This window comes from Hippocampus guttulatus, chromosome 16 (assembly GCF_054856545.1).
Source record: "Hippocampus guttulatus isolate MCC_2025c chromosome 16, RoL_Hgut_1.0, whole genome shotgun sequence".
NCBI classification, from domain to species: Eukaryota; Metazoa; Chordata; class Actinopteri; order Syngnathiformes; family Syngnathidae; genus Hippocampus; species Hippocampus guttulatus.
In genome coordinates, this window is record NC_141276.1 from 3,299,322 (window position 1) to 3,313,004 (window position 13,683).

The 13,683-nt window shown below is 42.3% G+C and overlaps 1 protein-coding gene across 3 annotated transcripts; it reads right to left on the minus strand.

Moving 5' to 3' along the window:
• Positions 1–10: 10 nt before the first annotated feature.
• emp2 (epithelial membrane protein 2) lies at positions 11–9,419 on the minus strand. 3 transcript variants are annotated; one of them, XM_086133659.1, is made up of 5 exons: positions 9,249–9,419; positions 3,102–3,223; positions 2,900–3,008; positions 2,673–2,813; positions 11–2,522 (listed from the first exon to the last, which is right to left on the minus strand). In XM_086133659.1, the coding sequence occupies exons 2-5, from the start codon at positions 3,177–3,179 to the stop codon at positions 2,353–2,355; spliced, it is 498 nt and encodes a 165-aa protein (XP_085989785.1). In that variant the 5' UTR covers positions 3,180–3,223; positions 9,249–9,419; the 3' UTR covers positions 11–2,352. The 3 variants fall into 3 exon arrangements, with proteins under 3 accessions (XP_085989785.1, XP_085989784.1, XP_085989783.1); XM_086133658.1 differs by having other exon boundaries at positions 3,102–3,277; XM_086133657.1 differs by having other exon boundaries at positions 3,102–3,349.
• Positions 9,420–13,683: the final 4,264 nt, after the last annotated feature.

Sequence of the window (13,683 nt, forward strand, 5' to 3'; positions counted from 1 at the left end):
TACAGACACATTTTTCACAAACGAGGCAAAACATTTTATTGTTTAAAATATACAATTACGGAGGTTTACATCAAACGAGCGGGTTCTTAAGAGTTTGTACAGTGTGAAGTTGACGTACTGCACTTTGCCGAGGTGTAGTTGACTATCAGTCCAGTTGAAGTCGCTAGAGGACAAAAAAAGTCTAGTCTAAAAAGAGGGTTACAGGAAAAGAAAGTAACGTCACAGTGACGTGTTCAATTGTTGATGTTCTTTTACAGAAATATAAGGTCATGAAGCTTACCATTCATATTTTCTATTTTAATGAAATGGAAGCCTTTTCAAAAAACTAAACATTTTAGAATTATCTATCCCCCCCCCCAAAAAAAAATCGGTACATTAATTAAGTGTGCCCATGATTTTTTTTCAGAAATGAAACTGAAAGAGGCTATTCAGTTTAGCGTCAAACTGTTTTCAAAGATATAATAATCATTGGTGACATTTTGACTTTACATAGGATTTCTTTACTCCACGAAAAAAATGAACTCAATATAGTTAGTAGTATTTTTTCCACCTACTGTATATATATTCAAAGAGTGTGCCACTGTACGTAATCACCCACAAATACAAATGTTTTTTAAGATTCAATTTACATAGTCATTCATTTCATTCCTTCTCATCTAATTCTAAGGAACAGGAACATCCATGAAATATGAAGGCTTATTAATGACTATGGAATTAAAATCATATGACTAATAACAAGCAATTACACAAAATGTTGTTTTGATCATTTTTCAAAATTCGTCTTGAGTTAGAATTCTCACGTCCATTTCCCTGAATCAAGAATTTGCCCAAAGGTAACAGAATCTTGACAAAACAGTCCAGTGCATCACCAATTGCTCATGCAGTTGAAATGGGCACATTACTGCCTGCACAATGTTTCCACAAAAAAAAAAAAAAGGTTTCAGCTCTATGTTAAAAACCACACCAACACCAAGAAATAGTGATTTTAAAAGTTAGTGCTATCATACGAGCAAATATTAGCCAGAAATAATCTTCGGCGTGAAGCATCAGGCATTGAGAAACATGTCAGAATGGCAACAGAATAAAATGACCCATTTCATCCTCACTTGTAATGTTAAAACGAGTTGAATTTGGTCAAATAAATAGCCTTTGTCCTAGTTTTCATTCACGAAAAGAACAAAATAGCATAGTAGCAGGCATGACAAAATTAACAAAACAGTCCTATTTCAAGTTTATGTTGGCATTTAAATCCCAAACGTCACAGCACATAATTGGTTTGAGTGTTTCACCGCGTCACCAACAGTTGCCAAAGTATAACACAGACAAAATATTCAAATCCAACAACTTGTATCACTACACTTCTTATAAGCTAAGGTTAACATATTTTCAACTTTTTTGGTGTTATTGACGACATTAGTTCAGTCAGCAATAGTCTCGACTATACATACACAGCAAATATGTACAAAATATGTGTTTTTTAAATTTGTTAATAGCTTCTCAAAAACAAATGTGGACCCAGCAAGAAAATCTCCCATATTTTTTCTTTCACTTATCCCACATATATTTCACACATGGCCTTGCTCATGTTGGTGAAAAACATGACAATGAGCCAACAAAGAAGTAAAAGAGAGAGTACGGATGTGGGGAGTCAATAGTCAATAAAAAGAGGAATGAAGGAAAGTACGTTCTTGTTTTAAAAAAGTGGGAACGCCTTCAACAACAAGTAAGAGTTTTGGTGGATTTTAATAACTTGGATGAGCAGTTCATGCACAAATTAAAAGATATGTTCATGCACAAAGAAGCATTGGCTACTGTGGACGCTCTTCCTCTTCGATCGTTTTACAGGACAGCTCATGAGAATTTACATGGAGATGCTCACCTGGATTTAATGCAAATGAACCTGTATCGGGGCTATAAGGAAATCGCGTGAGACTTGTCCAACTTGAAATGCAAACGGTACAAACATGCGGCTCTGCCTCCCCGCCATTAAGTTCATGCTGTAAAACGTATGCCGAATGTTGTTCAGTCACTGCTATTCATCAGACAATACAGTGAGATCTCCTCAAATGACAAATATTTACAGTGTCGGTGTGCAAGGGGAGTGACGTCAAATGCATTCTTTACAGCATTCAGTGAGCACCATGATAGGAGCGAGACGCAATGCTTTATCCGTGTGTGTGTGTGTGTGTGTGTGTGCTGTTTGTTGTTTTATTTGGGGGGGGGGGGGGGGGGGGGGTTGCATATATATTGCCTCTCTACTACTATGTGAGCGCACTGCACAATTATCTTCTTGGGTATTCACTGTCCATCCAAGGATTTCAATGTAGATACTCTATGCCCAGAAGTTGACATTTACTTGCGTTTTCTAAGCACCAAATACATGAGACCACTAATTAGAGTCATTGGGAAGCTGACCCAGGCCAAAATATAGGAGGATCCGTACGAGCCATCATGGAGACTGCTATGGTGGAAGGACTTGTTCTGAGCAGTGTAAATGGAGGCCGCCATCATCACGCACACAGCTGAAGGGAAGAGAGAATTCGGGGAGGGAGAAAAAAGGAAAGAAATGTTTGAATAGAAAAAAAATCTGTGAATAATAAGGCCTGACGCTCGTAAACGTAACGTGGTGAGATTTTGTGGACATCGTATTGATGTGCATTTGTGTCACTCACAGGCCAACAGCTGAATAATGGCGGTGAAGATGAATCGCTCTCCTTGCTTGAGCCTGAAGAGCTGAAGAATGAAGACGAAGAAGCTGATACAGCATAAAATGGTGGCCAGGATCATGGTGGCCTGGACCGTCTGCAGGTAGGCTAAGGGGCGCAACCGACAGCTGTTGGAAAATCGTACATCGCATACACACACATCAGCACTATTTGCAGCCGGTACACATTCCTACCTGCGTCAGGAGTGTGGCTTTTGGCGATAGGAAAGCAGGTGGTGTTGCAGGAGTACCACAGGTCCGAGTAGAGCACATCCCGTCCAGGTGGTGACACCAACCACCATGCCTGTAACACAGCAGTGACACACCATAAACGTCCGTTCCTGCAATGATTTTGTGTGTGTGTGTTTAAAAATGGCCACCCTTTGATGCTACTCACATTATGTATGGTTGCAACAAAGAGGAGAGTGGCTGCAGCCACATGGAAAAGGATGATGAGGACTAAGATGATCAACATAGCTGCCCGCCCCGCTGTTCGGCTCACTCGTCTTCTAGTAGTTGCTAGACGCAGACAAACGGCAAGATGTTTCCGTGTCACTCGGTCTGGTTTTCCCTCTGTGAATAGAAGTCAAGTTTGCTGGCTGATGGTCAGGCTGGATCAGGGCCTCTCACAGTAAAGGAGTCAGTCTGGAGCAGCAAAAATATAAAAATCAACACACACAAAAGCAGGTTAAATGCATCTTTTTGGATATGGTCAAATGATTTAACTATTCAATTAGGCGTTGTTTGGGTTGGACTCCTTCGTTCTCGATTCTTGCATCCAACTTTGCGAAGAGTTTGGCCAAGCCCATGTCCTGCGCCAGCAGATGCACATTGTCAACTCTGGACTCAACTAGTTGACACTTTTTATCAGCACTATTGTTTAAGTGCTTTTGTTATTAAGTGCCTGATGAATGATCTCAACAAAGAATTTGCTAAATTCAGGATTTCGTGTGGCAACCGGAGATCTTTTTGAGGAAACAAATGCAGAGTGGAAATGTTGAAACTGCTCCGTATGCAACCAGTTATCCAAAAAGAGCTTTCTATTGAATTGCAAGAATCACGGGGTTGATGAGACACTCAGTGAATTACGTGCAGCCTCAAAGTCTCCACTCAAATTTTAGAAAATATAATTTAAGCGTGTCGTGTCCACCTGGACGACTTGACAAGCAGGCATTGGAGTTTCTCCATTTGCATTGCAATGTTTAAAAACAGTAACCATGCCGTTCAAATCAGACCGATAACCTATTAGGACTAATAATCGATTAAATAGTTGTAAAGTTTGGATTGCTTATTGATGAATGGTGTCTTGGAGGAGCTTTATTGGGGGCTCATGAGCACACACAAAAAATTCTGAATATCTGTGTATTAGGATGTACTGTACTGGTGCTACTTTCATTGGAATAGCAGGTTAGGCTCTCTGCTTCTTTATTCACTTCAGATGCTAATTTATTGCATCGTGAAATGCTTGAACGGTAGTACAGTAAATGTGAACATTTCAAATGTGTCTGAAAATACTTTATAATACTATTTTTGCTATGTTGTGTTCTTCTCTCTCAGTCTATTCTATCAAGCTATTTCTGACCAATTTTTCCTGGAGTCTCTTCTCAGCTCATTAATTTTTATTTGACAGACAGCACCTTTGTGTCAGCCTCTGCCACTCTGTTGCCTCATAAATGCACCTCAAGCGTGGGTTCCCACAGGGTTCAGTTCTAGGTCCCCTTTACTTGCTTGCACATGGCTCGTTACTCGGGGAAACAATTTCTTTTCCCAAATGTATGTGTCTCAAACAATAATAGTGAACACCTCAAGGTTTCCTCACCCTTGCTCTCGCAGGTCAGCTGCCCCTGACTGTGCCTCAAACCATGCTGAAACTCATAGTGGAGCAAGTTTGTATAACAACCTGCCTCCTCAAATCAGACCGGCCTCCTGCCTAGCCATTTTTAAATGACTTCTGAAAACGCATCTCTTCCCCTTGGCTTTTTAAACACAGTAAGACAACGCAATGTTTTTATGATCTACTGTATGTTTCACCGTTATTGTTGTTCATTTTCACTTTATTGCTCCTTTGGTGTTATTCATCTGTTGTTTTGTACAGCACTTTGGATAAATTTGGACTGGATTTGATTGGAATCAACACAAGACTTTGATATGTGCACACATGATTTAGATTTTGGTAACTGCCACCCAAAGCGAACACAAAAGGAGCTGAGTTGGAAGATACACGTAGCCGCGCGCGCGCACACACACACACACACACACGCACACACACACATTCAAGCCAGACAGCAAAGGAATTAGCCGTCCCCGCCAAAATGGAATCATAGTAAAAACAGACTCCTCCCGCCGACAGGAAGCAGGCCACGATTTGCGTGAGCACATGTGGCTGTGGGGTTTCTTTCAGGAGATGGACTGACCCTTTTTGAGGTGGCGAGGACAGGAAAATAGAGGCTAAATCTATGACTCTTGTGACAGCAGGTTGAGGGTTTAGATAGGAATGTAAACACTGACTGCTTTTGGTAAATGCTCGTCATCCTTGAGCTCTGAGAAGTAAACAGGATGGAACGGAGACCAAAAAAAAAAAACTTGAATATGTTAGTACCAGTTCATAAAGGCATACTGACTCTGTAGGCTCTATACACAATGTAGTCAAGCCGCGGTTTGCCTTTTTCAAGCAGTGAACCACAACATAAAAGTCTATTATTATTAAAATAATACCACTCTTACTACAAGCACAACAATAAATCCCAAAAGAATAAATACCTCTCCGAGCAAGCTGGCCAGATCCACCTCTTGTCGCATTTATTGCATTACAACACTTTGATTTTAATTCCATCCTGCTGAAATACTCTTTGGCACAGCGGGATCATTCCCAGATGTGCACACGTGCACATTCGCACGAATGTAATCGGGTCTGCTGATAACGTTGCGTTAGCAAAAAAAGGACGTAAATAGAATTTGACCTTTTTTTTTTTTAAATCTTGCATTTCACAATACACACAATATACTGTATATATATATATATAATCCCAATCTATGGTAACCCTGGTAGAAACAATTAAGGTGTGAATGCACTAACGCTCACCTCAGACACCAGCCAGACACACTCACGCACACGCAGATAATGATGTCCACATGCCACATACGTTAGCCTCGCTGGTCTGGAATGCATTCCGTTGTTGTCAAAAAAATCTCATGATGTATCTGCTCACAAAGGAGCAGCTGTTCTTTGCCAATCACCAGGGCAAATAAAAGACTTCACTATCTAATTTAGTCAGAATGCCTTTTCTACCACTTGGTCAGCAAGAGGTAACATTTATAGCCATTGTGGGTGTATTCCAAAAACCCAAATTTGATTTCTTCCCGAGCCGAAATTCTCATGTTAAACATGCGAAGCACAATCGGCAACATATACAAGTGAAACCACCTCGACTGTCACACGCAGACAAATAGACGCAAAATACAACCATTCCTCCTTTCCACTCACCCTTATAATGGGAAGCTGGGGGACTCTGCAAGAGAGTGTGTGTGTGCGTGTGTGTGTGTGTGTGTGTGTGTGTGTGTGTGTGTGTGTGTGTGTGTGTGTGTGTGTGTGCGTGCGCGTGTGTGTGCGCGTACGTGTGTGTGAGACTGCTGGAAAATGCTGACATTTAATGTCCTTTTCTTTCATAAAACACAAAGCCACAGACTTAACTGGGCCTCTGGAGCTCACCCCCCCCCCCCCCCCCCCCCCGACCGAGTCTCTCACTGTTCCGCTCGCCCAACTCCTCTCTTGCTGGCTTTGGGGAAAATGGCTGAAAACTGATGAACAGAGGACAGGAAGTGGACATGAAATCTTACAGTGGGGCCCTCTGGCTCCAAATGTAGTTGTACTGCTGAGAAATGTGACATCCCTCGCACACAAACTTCCTTCGGAACCACATTACAGACAACTGCAAGCAGATATTCTTGCTCGAGTGATGTATCGAGCTCAAGGTTAAGGCCATTCAATCTATGGACTTTGCACCGAGCCTTGAGGCTGTTTGCGCAAAGAATCGGATCGATGAAACGATCTTTTGTCCACAATGAGAATGTAATCAAGTGTGGGTGTGGGTGGGTCAGTTGAGGCGGTTTGTGTTTATACACAGCAACCGTCGTGCCAGGTCTATTTTTAGTCAAAACACAAAAGGCACATCTTCCCCGTCACCGAGTCAACACAAAGCTTTTGTCTAGGGAAGAGCAAACATTTTTTCATCTCCACAACTACGTTTTATTGTAGAGTTGCAAATGTGCCATATTTTTCGAGGCCAGAGTCGGACATCGCAATGATGACAAGATCATAACTCCGGTTTGGCCAATCATTTCAGAGTGGTTTGTCGTTTGAGTCCGATTGTGACACGGTCGGGTTCCAGTATTTGCATTTTTGTGGAGTTATGAGAAAAGTCGCGGTACCGGTTAAGTGTGGGCAACTCTATCATAAAAGTAAAATAGAGTCGAACTCACCCGTTGATGACTTCCCGCAGACGTATAATGGAAAGGAATCAGAGAGGTGTTTGCGGACTGCCTATTGTCACCGAGTGGTGTTTTCGAGGGTATTGCTGGAACGAATGAACCCTTGTGATGCCTAAATGATTGTACTGCTCACATGACACGATGGTTTAAATTTGTTTATCATTTGAGGCATTAAAGATTGTGGTTTAACTCGCAATGGTGTGACTTTTGGGACATGGCTTTCGAGCTTCCACCGTATTCTACAGTACTGTTGCCAAGACCAACAAGCAATCACGACAGGAACAGGAAAAATGAGAGCAATTGTTAAATCCGTTGTGTAATTAATCTTCTGGATCCAACGAAGCCCAAGCATGACTGCTTTTTGGAAAAACAATACAGTACTGCAAATATGTATTAATAATTGTCCAAAACTAAGTTAGATTTTAACATTCATGCACAAGACTGTTTGCAAATGTACAGGTTGTAGCCTATGTACAATATTTGCAAGTATGGTGTGCCTCCAATTAGGCAATAGGAAATTTGAATGAAGAGTATTATTATATCGATGTCACCACTTAAAGTGGATCTTCTTCAGTTGCCATGTAAAAGGCATCTCTGGCTCAGCATATTCAAGGTCACGGGCTCACAAAATAAAAGCTGTCCCTAATTTATGTGAACAATTCTGATGGTGTCGTGCAAACGATTGTGTAGTCCACACTCATTAGGAACTCGTATACTGGACAAATGCTCGCATGAAAAGGCAAACACATGTACGCTTACTGTTTTTCCTGACTTATTGAAAGACTTGGCTTTGACATTGGAACTCTTTTGCGTTGGACACTGACATGTTTTAGTCTGTATTTGAGTCCACACGTGTTGTTCATAGACCTTCCTAAAGTGACCGCCATGAGTAATGACCCCCACATGGTAGAGTGAGGTTAGGGCAGCCCAAAAAAAAAAAGAAAAAAGTTGTCTCTGTTTAACATCCACACACTGCACTTGTATTTTCTTGATGGATTTCCTCATTCAGCACCCTTGCCAAGCCTCACGTTAACTTGGGATCAAATATCACGCCTTTCTGGTTACGCTGAGTTCATGATGACAGAAAATATTGGAAAAACTAACACAGACTAGCCGGATAACCGGAGGCAGTCTGTCAATCCTGCAGTAGCCGAGAGATCATTTTACAGTGTACGAAACTTTTGAAATAACCTGCTTCAGATCAGCTGTACAAATCGTCCGGTCCACAGAGGAGCGATTTAGTCACATAAGCGTTTATAGAGCTCATTATTCTAATCAGTATTATGAGTATTATTTAAACAGTACATTACAAATATTTGTATTAATTTATTTTTATAAAGTAACACTATACAAGTATTTAAGTATTTTCAATTCAAACGATTGACCCAAAGTTCACCCCCCCCCCCAAAAAAAATTCATCAGCCTGCATAGTTACACCAATAGAGGACGCACTCTCGCCAAAACTAAATTATTTTTAGGTTATTGGGAAATTCTAATTACTGTACATCATAATCTTTCATTTTATCCAATAACTCTGTGACAAGAATCACAACAAAATAAGAATTGGGCTTAATTTTCTCCGTTTAAAGTGGGAACGACAAAACGTCACGTGCATTATCCCGAAGCGCTGCCATATGGAAGATCATAAAAAGGTAGCTGGAATGATAACAAAGGAAGAATAATGGTTAAAAACACGAGAGACCTTTAACTTCACACGTACAAGCAGCTCGTGTGTTCTCGTTTTCTCATGAATAACTTGCACTTGGTCTTATTCATTTGAAGATCACGAACACGCACGGGTGTCTAACAACGCCCCCCTTTTGGTCAGCGATTTGGACGTTGGCGCTGGGAATTTGTGCGTAAAAATACGCGCCAGGAAATAAAACAAGTAAGAACGCGTGTACCATTAAAATACCAAACATTGAAACACTTTTTAATTGGGAGGCGCAACTCTTCAACTTTGTGAAAAGAACAACAACAACAAAAAGGATATCAACGTGACACGCGGTCTAATTTGCAGCATTCAAACTAGATGCAAACACATGCATTTACTCACCGAGTTGGAAGACCGTGGAATAAAACGCGATGAACGCAGCTCCAGATTGTCAGGAAACAAATATTAAAGTGAGCAAATATTGTAACGGCAAGTCTCCAGGCGCGACGCAGCTCAGGGAACAGGCACCGACCAACTCACTCGACTCCCACAAAAAAAAAAAAAAAAGTTGGAGATGCACATTTACTCTGTGGCTCGGCTGCTGGCGTGGGAGGGCTTTGGGTGTGGCTTTGGGACCGACCGGGAGTGCGGGGACGTGTGCGCGTGCGTGGGTGCGTGTGTGTGGGTGTTACATGACAAATGTGGTGACACTTAGGGTAGAAAATCATAATGGAGAACCGAAGGGTGGTTTAATAGTCAGTTTCACGCACTTCATAGCGACGGAACGGAAAGAGGAAATTTAAAAAGAAAAGAGAAAAAAAAGACAAGGAATTTGGCAACCAAAAAGAGGATGTACGAAATGCTAAAAGTGAGGGGGAAATCCATGGCCACAATTAGGAGAATGATTCATAGAATTAGGAACAGTTGGAATAGTTGTGAAGAATCCAGAGTCAGTCCAGGGGAATACAATGTTGTTGTGTACGACCGCAGATACCGTGGATGAATGTAATTGTGTTTGAAACCACTAATGGTGTATTGAAATGCTAAACAAAATCCAGACGTTGACTGGTGGGTTGTGGAAAGCTGTTTATTCCTCAACCGTATGAGATTTCTGTACACTAGTAGAACAAACTACATCGTATACCGTCATCGTTCTAGTAGAGTGTTGGAATGTCGTTCAGATTAAACATCTTCGTTGTCCTAGGGAGCCCCATGGAATATGTTTTTTCTTGTCATCTACAACTATGATACGGTAGCCAGAATGTACATTTTAACGTATAAGCACAAGTCTGTCTGCAAACTTTATACCTTTACAAACTATTAAGTGATGACGTCGTTTTCCATCATTTACGTCACTATTTGCATTTCATTCCAGTTCTCCTGCGCGCTCTGTTCCATGGCTCTGGATTTATTTTTTTTTCTCTGTCACACCTCCCCTTGCTGAATAGAATTCGGCACACTTCAAGGCACGAGTCATCATAACCATAAAGGCACGGTCTCTAAAGGTGTGGCGTTGTAACATTAAACGCAAAATGACGCCGAAGTCTTTCATGGCAATGCATTCGTATCCATTGATATACCTGCGGGGATGGGGGTGAAAAGCTGGTGTTTATTCACCGCCACACCCATCTCTTGAGGCATATCAGCTCCAGAGTGCAGTCATGTGCAAATAATTGATACCAGAAAAATCAACACTGGAATAAAACTTCAACAATCATCTCAAATGTCTAAACGGACTCGTACTTGGCGCAAAGAATGCATTGTGACGGAAGTGGATTGGTGTGTGCGGTCATCAGGACATTGTTTGGCATGGCAGACGTGGGGCGAAGAAGAGACTATTGTCAAGGCTTGTTACGCCGCAAATTAACCCGGGCATTCTCAACACATGAAGCCACACAGGAATGAATGGGACTCATTCTGCCTGTTGTGGACTTTTAGATCAACTCTTTTGAGCTGAATGGCATATGCAACATCTAGATCTTAAACATCAACTCATTTCACAACGTTAACACACAGACACATGTCGTCAAGATTAGGTCAGAAACACTGGTAGTGTGGACAATGGGTGGGGGACGGGGACGGTTCTCTGTGGGTTGCACACTTTTCGCATTTTCTCATCTCCTTCGTATCCTCCCTGAGCTCCAAAATATGCAAGTTAAGTGTCATGGAGAGCGTGAGTGTGAGGGCTTGTCTCTGTGTGTCATAATTTGGTGGCCCAATCCTCAGCGAAGAAATATCACATGCTTGCAAAGGTGATCATGAAGCTCGCAAATGTTTTTCAAGCTTGTCATGGTGGGAGACGGGGGGAATATAACTGCTCGTTTGCCTTTCCACAGTGCAGGCCAATTTGTTGTTTAAAAATTGCATAATCCTTCCCTGAAAAACTTATGAGGTGTTAACACTTGAAGCCAAGTACGGCCGTGCTAGTTTGTTGAAAGTCAGTGACGTGCAATGTGCTTTTTGCTCGGAATAAATCAACTGACGGACATCACAAATGGTTGTCAGAACAATGGACGGTGATGTTTCATGTTTTTTGTGAGTAATTCATCAATGGTGCGGGCTAACTGAGACCCGAAGACTATTTTACTCCAGTAGAATACGCTCGGTTCGATTTGACGGTTGACTGTGAACCTGAGGCTATGTTCAAAGTGTTGTTGCCATCTAGTCTTGACTCATTGCAAAAGCTGTCTCCTATCACCTAATGGAAAAGTGAAAATATACATCCTCAGCCACAACTCTGAATAAATTTAAAAAACATCACACAATTAAATACAATCCGAAAAATTACAAATCCGATTTGGCCAGAGTCGGACTTGACATTAAACAAATGTCGTGTTCGCGTAACCTTAAATATATTGCAGCTTTAAATTGTACAGTACGTAGTATTTAAAGTCCCTCTCGGACACCTGCACATGTGGTAAGCAGTCCACAATGAAATCACTGCCTTAAAACAAATCCCGCAACATAAACCGAAAGAAATATCGCAATAACTGGCCGCCACTCGTCGGAGCTCTCCATGTTCATGTTTTGCAGTTTTCCAAAGGCGCCTCATAAATACAGGCAGTATTTTTAGATTTATCTCTGTTGCCCCTCTCCACAAGAGTCAGAGGAAGGGGGAGAGGAAGCGTTCTAGGAAGTAGTTTCACTTCCAGCGTTGTTCCACAGTCACATATAGTCCTTCGCGCTTTATCGTAATTACTGAGAGATTTTTTTTCCCCATCTCCTCCATTGTCCAGTCGTATTTCTTCTCTTTCGTCGAGTATTTGTTTGTTTGTTTGTTTTTTGCCACGCTGTTCAATGTGTCTCCTGCTGATTGCCTACCGTAGCGGGCCTCCACACACGCACGCAAACACACATATACACACTCTGTGAGAAACAGGAACAGGGGAGGCGGGAGCCCGCTTCCTGTCTGCTTGAGAGTGTGCTGGTCTGGCACGCTGCCAGATGTTAAAGCTGCTGGGAATTGTGGTTTCATGGTTATTCCGGAGGCTCACTATATGTACACTATATGAAAAAGGGCGTCAATGACCGTACATTGGCGGGCTAAATGTGTGCGAGGCGACAAAGGCTACGCTGTCAAAGTGTGATCCAAAAATGCACTAAAACGCCTTCAGATTTGGGTGTAGGCGTGCACGGTTTACTGTGCTCACCTGCCTAGCTATAACAATAGCAGGTAAATGATATGCGTCATTCGTGACGTACAGTGTGCAACACCTGATATAGCTCAGAGACGTTGAACCTGTTAGTGAGAGTGATAGGAAGGGGTGCTGTTGCCTGAAGGGACAAGGACGATGGGGCTGCATTGTTGTTTCAACAAGCTTTGGCCTCAGACCTGTGTGGGTGTCTGTGTGTGTGTGTGTGTGTGTGTGTGTGTGTGTGTGTGTGTGTGTGTGTGTGTGTGTGTGTGTGTGTGTGTGTGTGTGTGTGTGTGTGTGTGTGTGTGTGTGTGTGTGTGTGTGTGTGTGCGTGTGTGCGTGTGTGCGTGTGTGCACGCAAATGCACTGCTAACTGCCACTGAGTGACCAGAAATAGTCTGCAGCTAATCTTCCTTCCTTCACACAAACAGTCACATACAGCCGGTCGCGCAGACAAAAGGCTTCCCTTCCTTACTAGCAAGATCGGTTTTATCATCATCCGACTGACACTACACACACGTGGCTCCACACAACCGTGGCTATGAACCGGGTTCCCCAAGGGTGGTAGCTCGCAATCCTAACCAATTGTCCACAGCTGCCCGTAAAGGTCAAAGCTCACCGTTGTTGGCCATGATAAAATGCCTGGCTTATAGTTTGAGTTCATCTCAAAGATATTTGATGAGGGTTGAGGTCAGGGCTCTCGAGTTCCCCGCATCAAACCCATCCAAAAAGGCTTTCATCGACCCTTTTCTCCCACCGGGGCGCAGTCATGTTGTAACTTTTGAATGCCGAGCTTTGCTTGAGGCTATAGTCGGTGTCACTTATTGCACATTTAGTTTAAAGTGAATTACAATGGCCAGTCTTTGTGTGAAATGGAGAAAAAAAAATCTCTCTCGTAACTAGGGAAGACGAGTCCAAATATCACTTCTGCAGACACAGACACACAAATAGTGTGGTAAGACACCGGGGTGTGTGGCAAGAAGGTGCAGTTAAAAACAGTTCAAATTATCTCAAAGGGTACGACCCCACAGCTGAGAATTTCATGTGAGTTGCAAGACGAATGAAGGGAGAACGGCTTTGAATGGTAGATGGAGAAGGAAGGAGACGCCAAGTCTCTCGATGGAATGCGTTCCTTTCGCAATCGAGCAAGACTGGATTTAATATAACGTCGTCAAGAGATTGAAATCCAAGTGCACCAAAAT